General features: G+C 38.6%; 1 protein-coding gene across 5 annotated transcripts in view; it reads left to right on the top strand.

Annotated features, from left to right (window-relative positions):
• Positions 1-1,266: 1,266 nt before the first annotated feature.
• Positions 1,267-17,008, top strand: part of gria1a (glutamate receptor, ionotropic, AMPA 1a) — a 130,950-nt gene continuing 115,208 nt past the window's right edge. For all 5 annotated transcript variants that reach the window (XM_020927322.2, XM_055159102.1, XM_055159103.1 and 2 more), the window contains exons 1-2: positions 1,267-1,398; positions 1,538-1,672. In XM_020927322.2, coding sequence (XP_020782981.1) covers positions 1,311-1,398; positions 1,538-1,672 — 223 coding nt within the window. In that variant the 5' untranslated portion in view covers positions 1,267-1,310. The remainder of the gene's footprint in view (positions 1,399-1,537; positions 1,673-17,008) is intronic.

The following is a 17,008-nucleotide window of genomic DNA, read 5'->3' on the forward strand; positions in this document are numbered from 1 at the left end:
TGGAAAGTAACTGAATATGTGTACTGAAACACATTTTCAGAATACACATTTTGAGTAACTGTATTCAGGTACAGTTCATTTTTCAGTTGGTGGTATTCACAATACAATCACGATCCTAAAAAGAAACACAATTTAGGCTTCAAACTGCGAATAACAAGTGAAAAAATATGAATACAAAGCACACCGTAAAACATATATAAAGCTGTTTTTAATCCAATGTTGCATCTTTACACTATATTTTAAATGCTACTTGTTGTAAAAGTACACTACTCTGATTGGACCATGTATCGGGATGAAATATATATATATATACATTTCAGAGCAGGTATTCAGTATTATGTAACTAAATTTTCAAGGGATTCTTCCATCACTGACCACAATGCACAACTTGTCTATGGACCAGGCATTGGACATACCCATACCCATACAAAAAATAAATAAATAATAAATAAAAATAAAAATCAGTACATATATTTTTGATACATTCTTGCTATATCTGGTGTTATTTCTGTTGAACTGAGCTAATTGCATTCATTGTTTCCATTTATTCTGAATACATCAAATATAATTTCAGGGGGCATGTTTTTATCATTAATCACTAAAACCATTAGGCCTATTTATTGTCAAACACTGGAGTAATGGATCAAATCTGCCACATAACTGTTGTGCGCTCTGTGTGCTAAATCTCGTTCATCGCTGACTAATTGTGAGAACGTTCTTATTGTCATCGGATGTGAAGTCATGCGCTCGTGCCACCACACTCTCGATAGGCTACCAATGCGCAAAACACAGCGCTTCTCCAACCGCTCGTTCAGTCCACGCGCGGAGTTGTGCTCTATTCTGCCCTGTTACAGTGACACCTGTGTCTAGACGAGTCTTTAAAAACAAGCACTAAGCACCGATCAACACCAAGTGCGCTGCGGTGCTGATCTGGTGACGCGCGTGCTCTGTAAGATTTGGCGTAAAAAATCTCACGATGATTTGGAGAGGGGCATGTTTTTTTTGAGCGTGGCTAATGCTCCGTTTCATACAACAGCAGCCAAGGACAAGCGAGCATCAGCAGAGAGGAGCAGGAGAGAGTCGAGAGGAAGGTGCCTCCTCTCGCCATTGCGATAATTGTCTCGCTGCCGAATCGATGTCGCTGTGAAAGCCGCTCTGACTGGAGGTGCTGGGAGTTGAGGCGGACAAAAAGAGAAAGGAGCGACCGGGAAGAGGAGGATTTCTTTTCAGGAAACGACTGGGAACAGTACAGGACTAAAACCTATGCGTGGATTTCGACTCTTTTTCCCTTCGCCAATGCAAAAGGAAATATGTTGCGAAGCTTCGCCATCCTCTTCACCAGTTTTCTGGGGATGAGCTTGGGTCAAGGCTCAAGTTTTCCAAGCAACATCAATATAGGTAAGCCATAACGTGTCAAATTCTCTGTTTTTCCAACTTCATTGTACCTGTTGTCCTCCCGTTGTACAGTAGGCAGTGTGCGCTTCAATGACCCTCGTGTCCAGCGTTGTAACTAGTGCCTTTCTTTGCTGCTCAACAGGAGGATTGTTCCCCACCGAATCGCATGAATATGAGGTTTTTCGGTTCGCCCTGTCCCATCACCAGGACATCCCCAAACTGGTGCCGCAGGTGGATATGGTCAAGATGGGAAACAGCTTTTCAATGACATACGCCTGTAAGTGCTACGCTTGGATAATGTTTGGTGACCCTTTGTTTCACTGTTTTTTGTTTGACTTTGAAAACTCTGGCCACGAGACCAGCGCGTTATAAAATGAGCAAGATCATAGCTAAGATTTGGGGGTATATGAACTGTTGAATGTGAGCATTAAAGACTATTTTCCACCGCTTTCCTCTACATGATTGCTGCATGCATTTTCGCCGTGGGGTATTAAAAAACACAACGTCCGCAGCAGCCCCCAGCCTCATCCATTCCTGAGCGGCAATATGCTAGAGACCCTATCCTATCTCATAACATCAGGTTTTACATTCGTATGAATTTTAAAGCAGCGCTGTGCTCATCCCTGTGCGCTTATTGCTTCTCTGAAAACAGCAGAGACACGGCGCGCAGATCAGGGCTTTGCTGGCGATGCGCACAACAAAGAAGAAAACAACTCTAAATGCATTTCTAATTAGGCAAGGATCACAATCGGATTATCTTTTTCTGGTACGCCATTATCGTCATCAAACCCTTACTTAGCAGTACGCGCAGTGGCACACGCGCTCTCAAGATGAATATTTCAACTTGTAGGATGCAGTTAGAAGTGTCCTTATGTTTTGGCAGTGATTTGATTTGTGCCTAAAACGTCGCGTTAAAGGTGCACTTTGTAACTTTTCTGGTCCGGCTCTTTGCACGCATGGAGGTGCTTTGCCTAGAATGTTCCACACAATTGAGAGTAGGCAGCTTCTCCACAGATATAATCAGTAACTTGACCTGGTAGTATCACCTACACAATTTAATGCCATACTGTGCAACATTCTAGGAAAAACAGTAACATCTCCTAGTCGACAAATACTTTCCTGAAAAGAATTAATAAAGTGTATCTAATGAGACAAGCAGCTGACAGACCTTTTTCTTCTTCAAATAATGCAGTTGAACTTGCTAATGTGAGTTTGCGTGTGGCCGCCTTTCCATTATATATATCTATTATTAGTCGCCATAGTGACAGTCTAACTTATCTGGCAAAAAGAGGCGTTCTCTTTTGTTAACCTTATCAAATCTTCGCATTAGGGAAAGATTTCGGCGCCCTTGAGGCTCTTTTGTCCCCGTCACAATCTTCTCATTATGATTTCTGAATTTGCCCCCAGCTCTATCACCCACTGTACAAAGTGGCGTTCGGCTCCTTGAGGTGTTTTTTTTTTTTTTTTTTTTTTGACAACAGCGGTTTTGACTCAGAGCCAGGTCTATGACATTGCCTGGTGACAGACACTTGATTACTTCTTTCAGACATTGATCTCAACTTTTGCTCACCTTAAACCTGTCTGGAATCTGAATTGGTTGTTTAAATTGGCATAATTCATTACCGCGTTAAAACTGTCAACAAATATGGAAAATTATTAAAGGTTCACTGTGCAGCATTTCTAATGGAGGGTCTGGCACCTGCTTCTCTCCATGAAAATGTTATTGCTTGCTTGTTCCACAGTGTAGATTAAACCTGCCTTTAATGAGGAAGACAAGCAGGTTACAACAATACACTATATTACAGTTCAGATCTGTGGAGAGTCGCCTCTATAAACAGAAGTAATGATTGTATTTTTGAACACTAGAAACATCTGTAATGAAGAAATGCTAGATGTATATGTCTAATGTCATACCATGGAACATTTCAGCCAAAGCAATGACATCTCCACGGAGACAAGCAGGACCCTCCACCAGAAAAGTTACGCAATGCACCTTTAAAGATTTAGAAAATTAATTTACATGACCAGATATTGTGAAGTAAAGGCAGATGATGCAGCTTGCCTTTTGAATTCAATTGGTTGGGGCTCTTTTTATAATCAGATATTTGGAATATTTTCACTGTCAATCCAAGCACAGTTTTCATTCAAATCTGCGCTGGTAAATCAATAATGCCAACTGGTACATTTCTGATAGCAGTGGCTCTCGAAGTATCGTACTATAGAGCACTTTGCTTATATATATCCCCGACCTACGCTGCGTTTTTATACAATGTGAGTCATAAAGAATAAACAGGACCTTGATGTAAAGCACGTCGTATGGATATGGAAAAGCACTATAAAGATCAGATTTGCATCATCCCTCCACGTAGACTTTTCATATAGCCTGATTTTAAACCAATGGAGATTTTAAGATACTAAACTTTTGCATTCATTTAAAAGTATTCTAGTACTTAAAGGTGCACTGCTCAGCCTTTCTGGTAGAGGCTTCACCATTTCTCCGCATTTCTTTTTTTGTTTTGTCATTTGATCTAGCGCTCTATTATTTCATACCTTCAAAGTTGCTGTATTAATTCACACATCTTGTACCTGTATTGAAGTTGTTCAGTGAAAAATGAGGTTTATATTATGGCCTTCTTGCCACTCAAAAAAAAAAACAATTTCCATGTATTTGGGTTCTGAATTAACACATTTAGGTGTTTCAAGGTGCACTATATAACTTTTTTGCCGGGGACCTTCACTTGCTTGTTTCATTGTATATGCTGTTTTTCTGCCTGGAATGTTCCACAGTACGATATTAAACAGCTCTACCTTACATTTATTCAGTTACAAGATGGGTTTATTGCTCAAACTTACCTGGAATGAAATATTCTAACCACAAACGGGGTCACCTTTCCACAGATCTGACCCATAGCTTGTCCTGGTTTGGTCTCCATGAAGATAGAAAGGTTTAATATCATACTGTGAAACATTCCAAATAAAGCAATAGCATCTCCATGGAAATAAAACATTTCATGGACCCCCCGCCAGAAAAGTTACCCAACGCACTTTTAAAGTCTTTTATTGTCTGTAAATCACACAAATGAGCCGACCATCGCACATAAATAATTGAATTTTTGTCTTTCTGCTCCTTGTTGCTTACATACAACTCAATTAAGTGTTTCAAATTACTGGGCTATCTTCCAAAAACAACACAAAACCTCAAATATTTAGTAACCCGAGAGGCCCGAGGAGACAGTGAGACAGTGTAATGAAATGTAAACATGCTGGAGATGCCCCTGTTAATGAGATGGTTGTGTGCACTGGAGGGACTGAGCTGTTCTGGGGCCATGGCTGTACTGAGCGTGTGGGATACATCAGACATCGGAGGCACAGCAGCGGGGGACGTAGGGGCCAGTATACATTAATGTCACAGTCTCAGCATGCGCCCAGTGGAGAAGAGGGCGCACACTGTTAGTTAACTGAAATATAATTGTTTTTTAAATGCAGTAATATTGAATAGAAGGTGATAGATCTTGGTGTAATTATGGATTTGATTTGCCTTTATGTTGTGTTTCTGGTAGTATTCAGCTATTACCATGAATTGAAATGCATACATTATTACATTATATACTTTTTTACGAGGCCTGTCACAATAATACATTTTGAAGTACAATATATTGCTACAGAGAGAAATACTGTGATAAATGATAATACTGAAACTACTTTATGCCACTGAGACAATAACAATAAAGCAGGATAGTCCCAGTAAACACATTTTTAATTAGACAATATCATTAAAGGACTGACCTGCAACAAATAAATAACAGAATGATGCAATAATTAGCCATAGAAGTTACTTATTCAACCTTGTACAACTCAGGCTTTACTGTATTAAAACAAAAATACCCCAAATACAAAAACTACACACTTGCTACATTTTAGCCCCGAAATATATTGCTCCTGCTTTCATATATTGAACAATAAATCCATAATTATCTTAATAATTAATATCATAATTAGTAATTCATAGCCTAAATTTTACTGTTTCTGAATCTCACTTTGGGAGTTTTTAGCCGGATTGATCAGCCGGTTTCAGTTTGTGGAAACTGTCTGACCTCGCAACATTAGGATTTGTTCGCTCGATGGTAGGCGGGTACTTTTTAAATTTAACCAGTCGCTGCCATTTGGTCATGACGTAATTGATGGCACAACAGGAAACAAAGCAGAGAGTGAACATGTCTGTCAATGATCATTGTCATTGTGAATTAAAGGTGCAATAAAAAATGTGAAGTTTGTTTTTGACAAAGGAAGTCCAAAGGAGGATAGTGTATGCAGTCTTCTATTGCAACTCAGATTGGTTCAGCTGGCCAGTGCGTCGTCTACAGCTTCTTCTTCTTGCAAACCTTCTCTTGTATTTCGATTCCTGTCCTAGTCACTGGAGAAAAATGAAATTTAGTGGAAGCAATAGGCGCCAGCCTGGCTAGACGGTTTTACCATTCCATTCAAAAAATGTTATTGTTATGGCAACAGACCCATTTTTTTCATCATTCTGAAACCCACCAATAGGCTAAATTGCAATGACCAAACCAGCTCTAAAAAGCATACATTTACTCTAAAATGCTGACCTGTAAAAAAGATTTTTCCACTGCCACACACATGAGCCAAAAGAAGTTGAAAAATCATAAAACATCTGCAAAGTCATGTTCACAAAGTACTAGAAACCCTTGTGTACCAGTGGTTTTGGTCTGATTGCTGGTTATTGCCTCAGCCATGGATGTTTCTGCTTTATTTTTGGGCTTTTTTTTTGGTCCATTAACCACATAACTCAGATAGTTTCCACATTTTTACTAAATTGTCTGGGGAATGTGCTTGCAATGTTTTAATCACCTAATCATTTTATTTCATAGACAGCATTCAAACTTTCACAATGTTCACACAACGGTCTTATATTTAAGATTTTTCAACATATTTTGATGACAATTAAAGGTCAGAAATGGGAAAACACATAATATTACTACTACTACTTACTGTTGTAATGTCTAAAGCTTACAATTTAAAAAAAAAAAGGGAAGAAAAAGTATTGTGTGCAAAAATATATATTATACCGGTTTCATATATTAAATGGTAAGTCAATGTAGTAATTATTGTGACCGGCCATGGTGAAACATTAGAGAAGATTATGTACATCCCCCCTACTTGAATATCCTTTCAAACACTACATTCATCATATCACTATAACACATAGGGCGGGTGTTGAGGCATTGGTTTGAGCATGTCAGGAAGATTCAGAGCGCGGGGGAAGACGGCGAAACTGAAAATGACACCCTTGCTTTGCGGCGTGTCACCCATTTTGATGCAGCTGTGGCGTTAGCGTGGCTTGAGAAACGTTGTAAGAAAATGAGCATCCTCCAGGGGGCTGTTTGTAATGAGTCAGATGGAGAGAGAAAGCGAGTGAGATCTGCGGAGGAGTTGTACTGTACAATCGCATCTGGGATCCTATTCTTACAGGTTGCGTTCACAGTGTTTCAGAATTTCAGATAAAATTTAACGTAACCGAAATGAAAATTCATGTCACAAATAATCTCTGCTAAAATTGGCGTTTTTGTACTCTCGGGGCCTAAGTGAAAACCTTTTTTTTTTTATGCAGCTTTAAACTATGAGCAGTTTAGAATATTATGGTGTCATGTGAACCCAAACTATTGAAGCTTTCTGTCTTGACGGAGTGACAGTTCGCCCCTGTGTACAGCCCCGGCGCCTCTCGGGGATCTGCAGTGTGAGAAGCAGCCAGTGAATGGGTCCTTGTGCGTTACGATGAATGGGCATCCGGAAGAGGCACGCACACACACACACACACACACACTGATGGCGCATACGACAACACCTGCCCCAAAAGCCACGGGGGGGGGGATGGGGAGCAGGGGGGGGGTAGGGCAGGGTGCACTGGGGCAAAGGTGAAAGAGGAAACGAGGGGAGATGGGCGTGGGTAACGGATAGGCTGGTAACCATGGTCACCGCAGCAAGTAGATGGATGTTTGTGCCAGCATGTTATTATTTCAGATCGTTTGTTATTTCTTAAGCTATTTTGCGTTTTAACTGGGTAATTTTTTAGGGCTTCATTTGATCTTTTGTTTTTGAGGGTAATGGATCTGTGAATGATTTTGGTGGAAATTATAATGGCGCGTAATGGAAGTGTTCTGGCATCTGCTTAGGCTAGTTCATCCAACTCATGACACCAGCCCAGAAGCACTCCAGTAATTACCAATATACAAATTAAGCCCCGGTAATCAGTAAATGTAGTGATAATGATGGCAGTGATCCTCAAAACTATTGAAAATCATGTTATGCTGTATGCTGTATAACTGATTTTTATTAGTGATTTTTAATACATTGTAAACCAAATAAAAGTTGAAGTATGGTGACTGAAGGCTTCTAAATAGAAAATATGTACAAATAAAGTGTATTGTTGATGAAAATCATTTTTGGCATGTGTTTTAGAGTCTGTACAGTCCAGATAATGATTAAGATTATCACTTAGCTTTTTTTTTTTTTTTTATAGTTGATTTACTGTTCCAGCCCTAATAAGCAGTCCAAATCTTACAGAAATCAAGAGGAAGCCAAGAGGGGTCACAACAAACGCAAACGCCGCAACAAATACAAATGCGACAACACAACAAAAAGCCACAACAAACCAAAAAAGAGTCACAACACACCAAAAAAACCCACAACGGAAATGACCACGGGACTCTATTTTAATGCAAACGCCGCAACAAATACAAACGCCACAGCACAAATGCAAATGCCGCAACACATTAAAAAGCCATAACACATTAAAAAGCCACAACACATCAAAAAGCCACAGCGGAAGTGACCGCGGGACTCTATTTTCCGACGGACCGATCAAGTGGCAAGTGAAGAAGAACTACAACGTGAAACGAATAATGATAAAACAATAAATTACTTTTACTTGCGTTTCCAACTTCTCCGTTCCTTTACTTTTCATGTTGTAGTTCTTCTTCTTCACTTGCCGCTCGATCGGTTTGTCGGAAAATAGAGTCCTGCGGTCACTTCCGTTGTGGCTTTTTGATGTGTTGCGGCATTTGCATGTGTGTTGTGGCGTTTGTATTTGTGTTGTGGCATTTGTATTTGTTGCGGCGTTTGCGTTAAAATAGAGTCCCGCGGTGTGTTGTGGCTTTTTGTTGTGTTGTCGCATTTGTATTTGTTGCGGCGTTTGCGTTTGTTGTGACCCCTCTCAGCTTCTGTAACGCCCAGAATATCAAATTATGTAGATTAGTTACTTATACTGATGAGATGATGAGAGGTCCTTTGGAACATTTTGCATTTTAACATATATTGTGTTATTTCGAACCCAAATCAGTAAATGTATACATAGTTTAAGTTATCAAACAGAAATTAAAAGCTGGAATTGTGTGAAATGTGTGGTTATCGATATAATACTGATATTGGTTACTTTAAATGCTTAATAACAGTTAAAAGACATTGGATCATTTTGACCATATGCTGTTTGTGTTTATAGGAAATACATTATATTTTCATTCTCTGCCCTAGTTGGTTGATATATAATAGGCTAATATTGAGTATCGGTACATACTTAAAAAATCAAAATTGGTATCGATGCAGCTCTAATACTAACCCTAACCCTAATATACAAACAAAAATGACAAGCACAAAACAAAGACATTTAATATTTGCTTCCCCAACAATGTTTATCACGATTCGTAGACCTGCACGTATCACCTCTGTATGCACCCCCTCCTCTGGCTCACCTTACATGTTTTCCAGTTAAAAATAACTCGAGAGCTACTGTGTGCATGTGGTGCATTAGTCCCTGCTCCCCTTGCTTAGTTTTCGCATTATCATAATCTGCTATTGACTTGGTTTTTAACAAGTACTTCAGTGAAATGCTAACTTCATGTTAAATCCCTTGCAGGCTAACACTGCTATTATCTACTCCCCTCTTTGATATGCATGTGTGGGGTAAGATTTACGCTAATCTCTGGCTATTTATGGTAAGAAGCTTCAAGCAAGAGTGTAGGTAGCACTATTTTTTCAATTTTTAAAAAGGTTCTGCATTACTCAAAGCCGACTCTTGTGAGCTTTAAGCAATGTTATAATGCTGTTACTTCATCGAAAACATACCTGGAGTTACGTTTTTTTTTTTTCATTCACATTCATGATTGAGTTTTCATTTTAGAGAAGACCTCAGCCTAAATATGCATGGTTTGTGTGTTAAGTAAAACAAAACTCCAGGTATGTTTTTGATGAGGAAACAACATTATAACATATATCGGCAAATAGCATAATTTCATAATTACGTTAAGTTTGATTTTAGTTCCTGCTTCACTCATCTCAGTAATGCACCTTTCATTGCTACTAATTAGCACTTATGGAAAAGACAATTGAGGTTGTCAGTTGTGTGAAGGTAGCAGTATTTCCTGGGGTCTCCAAGGGGCTGCCTCAAGTGCACTGGGCTATCTATGAGGCAAGCATGATCAATGGGCTAAGCAGCGGAGAGAGGCCTTCCCTTCAGATCGATACAGCACAAATGAGAAGCGAAGCCAGGGAGATATGCTCACCCCAAAGACTCTTTTGAATAACTGTAAGATGATGGGTAGTGTTAGTGGTTTTGGAGGTGACATGGCGGGTTGACACTGCTTGTAAATCAGGGTGTGAATTGTTACATTTGACCTTTAATGTAAATAATGTCAACAAGGTTCAGTCGACGTTTACATGGGCTTGTGTTGTAATGGCATTTTATTACAGACATGTATAATTTATGAAGGTGTGAAGGGGGGGTTCAGATACAAAGCAAAAGCATTGTACAGCACAGAGAATGAGTTTATGGTTAAGACGAGGGGAAAAAAAAAATCTGTATTCATTTCATGCTAGCTGTTGTTGACCAAGAATTTTAAGCACAATATTGGCCAATGAGTTGTCTTTTTTTTCTCCTAGAAGAGAGTCATATCTAACATGACATTATGATATTTTTGTATTTTTTTCATTTATTTATAATGTATTTTCAGAAGTTTGAAAAAAGAATAAACACTACTACAGTATTCTTTGGTAACCACTGAGCTAAACCTCTTTGGTGACACCAGACATTACTTAGCCTCAGTAAAGCGTGAAGAAAGAAATCACTCATAATGAACAAAGAGTTCATTAATAGAATATTAAAATGACTTCAGATTAGTAACTACTTCATTTCTAGGAGAAAGATGACATTTTTGCAGAGAACCAGTCAGAACACAGCATGAACAATGTGATAATAAAAATGATTACTAAGAAGTCACACAATTTGAAAATATACAGTACAAGCAAAAGGAGGAATAAACAACACTATACATGTTATAACTGATTGAAGGATCTGAAAGGATTTATAATCACCTTGAAAGTGGATGATCTCAGTCAGTGTCAGTCCTAAGTGCAATGCAGAAACTAAAATATTCGATCAAAACTACTTCTTTCATTGTCCTTTCTTTGATACATGTTTGAACCTTTGGCTCTTTTGTACTATGTATGTCTGTTGCAACATTCACATTTAAGTTTTAAGTCTTGGGGTAGTACTTTGAGAGGAGGGAGGGGGTGGTTGAGATTTCGGCTGCACGCTCTCACACGTTCACAATAGCAAGCGAGAGACAGATGCATTTAATGTATTATTCAAGACACAGCCGAAGCTATCACCCTGTGGAGAGATATACATAAATATATAATAAAACCTGGCGGAATAAAAGGATTTGAACTGGCTTCTTTAAGCATTATGAAGCTAGTGTATGTCAGTGAAAAAGATATCTCAGTTCTCCCAGGGGGAGAAACAACACCCTGTGAAAAGAGGGTGCAGTTGGGGGCAGGTCAAACTGAGAGTCCAGACCTGAGCGGGTGTCAAACCTCTGGAGTACTGTGTATGTGTCAGTCAAAGAGGTACAGTGTATTATAGTAGTAGTAGTAGTAGTAGTAGTAGTAGTAGTAGAAGTAATTTGACTCTTTTGAGCTTTTAGTTATGTTACCTCTCTTCAAATAATACCTGGAATTGGGTTTTGTTTCATTTCCATTTGAGTAACCTTTTATTATTATTCTTTCTACATCTCCTAAGCTCAAGATGCTCTGTTGCACTATGTGATCTCATGTAGTGGTAGTTTTCATGTTAACAGTTACCTTTTACCTTTTGCTTAGCAGACATTGGGAATTCCAGGGCTGAAATTATTCAAATGATTCTAGTGAAGGTGTAAAAGACGTTTAAAAACATAGTGGAGCACTTCCTGTATTTCCACATGATATCACAAGGTCAAATAGACTGTTTTCAGTTAAAGAGAAAAACTCTTAAAAATAATTATGCACAATTTGTGTGAGTAAAGTAAAACACAACTGGTATATATGCATATATATGTCTATAACAGCATTAGAACATCGGTCAGAACATAGCGTAATATGGGCCCTTTAAGATCTGTTCTGGGCTCTTTGTGATGAAGTGGACTTGCAGTACTGAGTCGCAGCTTGTCAGTCTATTGTGCTGAGTGATGGAGGCACAAAAGGTGATCTAATGTGTTTTTTACTGATGGGGTTTTGTGGTTTTAGGTTTATTTAGTCGTCCATCTTCTCGTCCATCTACTGTGTGTAACACATCAGATCAGGTTTTCTCTCTCCTGTTTGGTGACACAGAGCCTGCATGTGTGAAGCACTGTAATCTTTTTGTGTTTTTTGTGTGATACATACTGGAGTTGTCACAATGGTAAAATCTCACATTCAATTTCAGCTGGGAAAAGGCATTTGTACTCAATACAAATTGTGATACCACATGATAGTAATTGTAACACTCTCTTTTATATAGCAGAATGTAATTTAAAACAAAATAAGAAACATTTATTTAAAGGTGATCTATGTAACTTCTAAGTTGGAGGGTCCGCTACTTGCTTATCTCCACGGAGATGTTATTTCTTTGCCTGGAATGTTTCACAGTAGGGCATTATACATACTGTATCTCCCTTGTACTTGTTCAATTGCAGGTTTTTAAAATATTTTAAATACTTTAAAAACATGAATTCATACCATGTGCAGGCTTGCGTCTCCATAGATCTGACCATTAGTCTGTCTCCATTGAGATTATCAAGTTTATGTCCATACTGTGAAAAAATCAAGGCAAAGCAGTAATATCATCATGGAGACAAACAGATGGCGAACCCTTCACCAGAAAAGTTACAAAGTGCACCTTTAATAATGTTAATACTAGGGTCTGTTTGGAAAACTATTTGGGTAAGATCCAGATTTGTATAGAAACAAATATCTAGTTGCACAACCCTAGTTTAATATTCCCATTTATTCACAATTAAACAACATGAATGCTTTAAAGAAGACAATCAGCTGTTGAAAACAGAGTTATCAAATTGCAAATGTATTCCTCCCCAAGCATATGAGTCACTTGGAATTGTATAGTGCTTTAAAATGAATTAATTTACAAGTTTGTTGCCTCTTGTTTACTGGGAAGACATTATTGTAACAACAGTGCATTTTCGTGTAAATATTCAGATTTGTATTTATCACTGATTGGGTGGGTGGCAGGTATACAAGGAACCTTACACTAGTACATACAGAAGCTTGTTTGTTTTGACCCTATGGAACCGTAGTCACATTCTATTGATTTCTTCCTTTCCATACAAACCTGCATATACTCCATACGTATACTCCGTTTCTGTGTAAATATTGATTTGAGTGTTTAGCCTTAAAATCATTCGACTTGTATGCAGTTCTGTCTGACATTTGAAGCACATGACAGTTATTTGCGGTGTAGAAAACAAAGAAAGCAGCCTGGACCAGAGGAGAGGAACTGACAGTGGTTCTCTTGGGCGGCAGTCTGGCAGGTGCTGGTTTGATGAATGAGAGGAGCTCAGATTTTTCTCTTTCTCCTGCTCCCAAGCGCCAGGGATGGAGAAAGGCCCATAGCAATCAATGTAGATCAGCCCAAAGCGCTCCCAAACCAGCCGACTGATAGAGCGCAGCTTGGAGGGGGGAGGAAATTGTTTCTCTGAGTTTGGCCTGTGTTGTGCTCGTGAAAAGAAAAGGCAAAGGGGGGAGAGAGATGGGGGAGAATGGCCACTGTTTAATCTTCAGCAGCCTTCGCATCTGACGATTTCCTAAGAGCCACACACCGTGAAACCCCTGATATCCTTGTGATGTCTTGGGGACTGAGAATGTTACTAAAGGAACGGGATTCTCACTTTTACACCTCAAATAAATGTAGAATTGTTATGGCGTAAATCCAGCTCCAAGTAATAGGTGTTGTCATACAAGTAATTCAAAGTTATTTACAGAATAAGAAAGACATTAAAATACAAATAAATCAAAACAGAAATAATCATCATAAAATTATGGATGGCTAAACAGAAACTAAACAGATAAAGAAATAAAGAAAAATAATAAAGATAAATAAATGAATAATGACCACAGCATAACACTTTGAGAGGCTTTGTCAACCCTGTAAAAGTGAAATACAATTTTAAGGCAACACATTTTTAGTTACAAATGTCATCCTAATACATTGAAACTAGTATTTATAATGTTGCAGTTGAAAGAAAGGATGGGTTTCAATATTAATACAGCAAAAAAGTTTCAAAATTTTGTCACATCTCATTTTTGCTGGATAAATCATTTTAAATCTGAGGATGTTAGAAATTCGGTATTACATTTTAACTTGAACACAACATTTTTGCCTGCACACAACTCACCATTGGTCTGTTGAATATTATTACATCATTATTTATAAAGACACCACTATCCACTATTTGCCTTAAAGCTCATTGCCTTTCCAGCCCCGCTCTCATCATCCCTTCGCTGTATTCATATAACCTCAGCAAATATTTAAAACAAACCTCTGGTGGTAATGACGACTGGGACTTTGGGGTCTGTATTGGGACGTACATGGGGCAACTCATTAGAAAACAATATGGCGCCGGGGGAGGTAGTGGGTGGCTGATGGCAGCTGTCATGTCTTTACCACAAAGGCAGAAGCTTGAGTCCTCTGGTTGTCAGCGCGTACATCAGAAGAGTCCCGTGTACTTAATGAGGAACAAAGCTCTCAGGCATATTAAACAGTGAGACATAGTGCAGCGCGCTTGTCATCCACTCAGAAACACAGATGCTGCCACTACTAAGTGACTGCCATATTGTGACATTAGACAAGAGGCAAACACAAAATCAAAGGCAAAGTTAGGAGTAGTGAACAGATTGTGGTGCTGCTGTGGCTGTGTTCTTAGAGATTGTCCAACATAAATACATGGAAAATTGTGCTTACTGCTGTGTAGTCTGGTTGTACATTTTCTGTTATTTGTGTCAAAAGTAAATGTTTGTGTAATTTATTGGAGAACTGTGGCCAAAGCATGGACTGTATGTACAAATCGACATAGCCACCACGTTCCAAATAGGAAGTGAGCAAGGGAGCGCTTCCAGCTCCATCGACTCTAGCTGTAATTGACTTTACACTGAAAAATTGTTTTGTCTCTACAATTGCAGCAGAAGGCGTATGGAGTATGGAGTTTAAAAACACAGTAGAGCACTTCCTGTATTGCAACATAACATCGCAAGGTGGAACATAGCATTTTCTGTTTGAGAGAACCCAGCCTAAATATACAGCCTTTTGGAAGAAAGGAACCAAAACATAACTCCAGGTATGTTTTGACAAGGAACCAACATTATAACGTAGATCACTAAATAATGTGTAATATAGGCCTTTTAAGAGGAATAATAGCTCATATTGTTTGACTTGGCAAGCCCTACTAAGCCAATACTATCAGTATTATCCTCAGCAATTGTGCACTTCAGCAAAACCTCTTCCATTATTTCATATTTTATCAGTGTTGGCAAGTTTTATTCTGCCCCCAGACTTTTGACTTAATGTATTTTTCGGTCTATAAGGGTGTTTTTGTTTGATTATTGGTCCGCACCAGCAAAGAACCAAATATTGACCACCGATGTTCCCTTTGATGAACTCATAAAACAGCAGCATGTAGAACTTTCTACAAACTCACTGCACATGAGCCCAGAGTTTGGGTAACAGCAGCAGCCAAAAGCACTCACCATAGCGCATAGCTCCTCAGAATGGGGCTGGGGTGCGATCCTTGGTTTTCTGTCATCCTACAAGTGCCACCTCTTTTGTGAGGTCTCGGTCCGCTTGATTTGGTGCAGGTCCGAGTCTGAGTCACGCTTTCACATCAATGCTAACGAACTGAACTATGGGCTTTTGGTTCGAATGAACCTTTTGGTGCGCACCAAATACTGTCGGTGTTAAAGCACCCTAAGTCACACTTTTTTTCATGGTTTGGGTGTTCCTTATACTCCAGTGTGACTTGATTTGGAGTGAGATGGAGAGTATTGATACTTGCTCAAATTAGTATCTAGTTTTGATATTAGTTTAAGTATCGATTAGTATTTGTTTTTCCATACTTTTGACAGCCCTAGTCCCTGGCCCACCTTTGTACTTGGTTTAGTTATATAGATTATAAAAGTGATGAATACACTGTAAGGCTCTCCCCATTCTCACATCCTTTTATTTCTTACAATATCTCTTTGTGCTCTGAAATCCCAGAAAATGGAGCAGTAACCAAAAATATACTACATCTTCACTGCCAAAAAGATAGGTCACAAGAACACTTCAGTCCAAGGTCAGGCTTGAAGTTGGTCAAATTAGGTTAATATCCTTTTGAGGCATACATTGTTCTCAGTCCCACCATCTGAGATAACACAATGTTCCAGTTTAACACAATTTAATCTAATTACTTGATTGCAGCTAGCAGTGTCACTGTCAACATAAAAGTAATGAGTATTAATCAGTCACTGCAATCAATCCTTGAATTCAAAACAGAAACTAATCAATACATGTTTGTCATTATATCATCTGACATACTACTACTACTACTACTACTACTACTACTACTACTACTACTACTACTACTACTACTACTACTACTACTACTACTACTACTACTACTACACTACTACTACTACTACTACTACTACTACTACTACTACTACTACTACTACTACTACTACTACTACCACCACCACTACCATACTACTACTACTACTACTACTACTACTACTACTACTACTACTACTACTACTACTACTACTACTACTACTACTACTACTACTACTACTACTACTACTACTACTACTACTACTACTACTACTACTACTACTACTACTACTACTACTACTACTACTACTACTACTACTACTACTACTACTACTACTACTACTACTACTACTACTACTACTACTACTACTACTACTACTACCTACTACTACTATACTACTACTACTACTACTACTACTACACTACTACTACTACTACTACTACTACTACTACTACTACTACTACTACTACTACTACTACTACTACTACTACTACTACTACTACTACTACTACTACTACTACTACTACTACTACTACTACTACTACTACTACTACTACTACTACTACTACTACTACTACTACTACTACTACTACTACTACTACTACTACTACTACTACTACCACCACTACCATACTACTACTACTACTACTACTACTACTACTACTACTACTACTACTACTACTACTACTACTACTACTACTACTACTACTACT

Source organism: Boleophthalmus pectinirostris, unplaced genomic scaffold (assembly GCF_026225935.1).
Source record: "Boleophthalmus pectinirostris isolate CB_2022bp ecotype Guang Dong unplaced genomic scaffold, ASM2622593v1 HiC_scaffold_23, whole genome shotgun sequence".
NCBI classification, from domain to species: domain Eukaryota; kingdom Metazoa; phylum Chordata; class Actinopteri; order Gobiiformes; family Gobiidae; genus Boleophthalmus; species Boleophthalmus pectinirostris.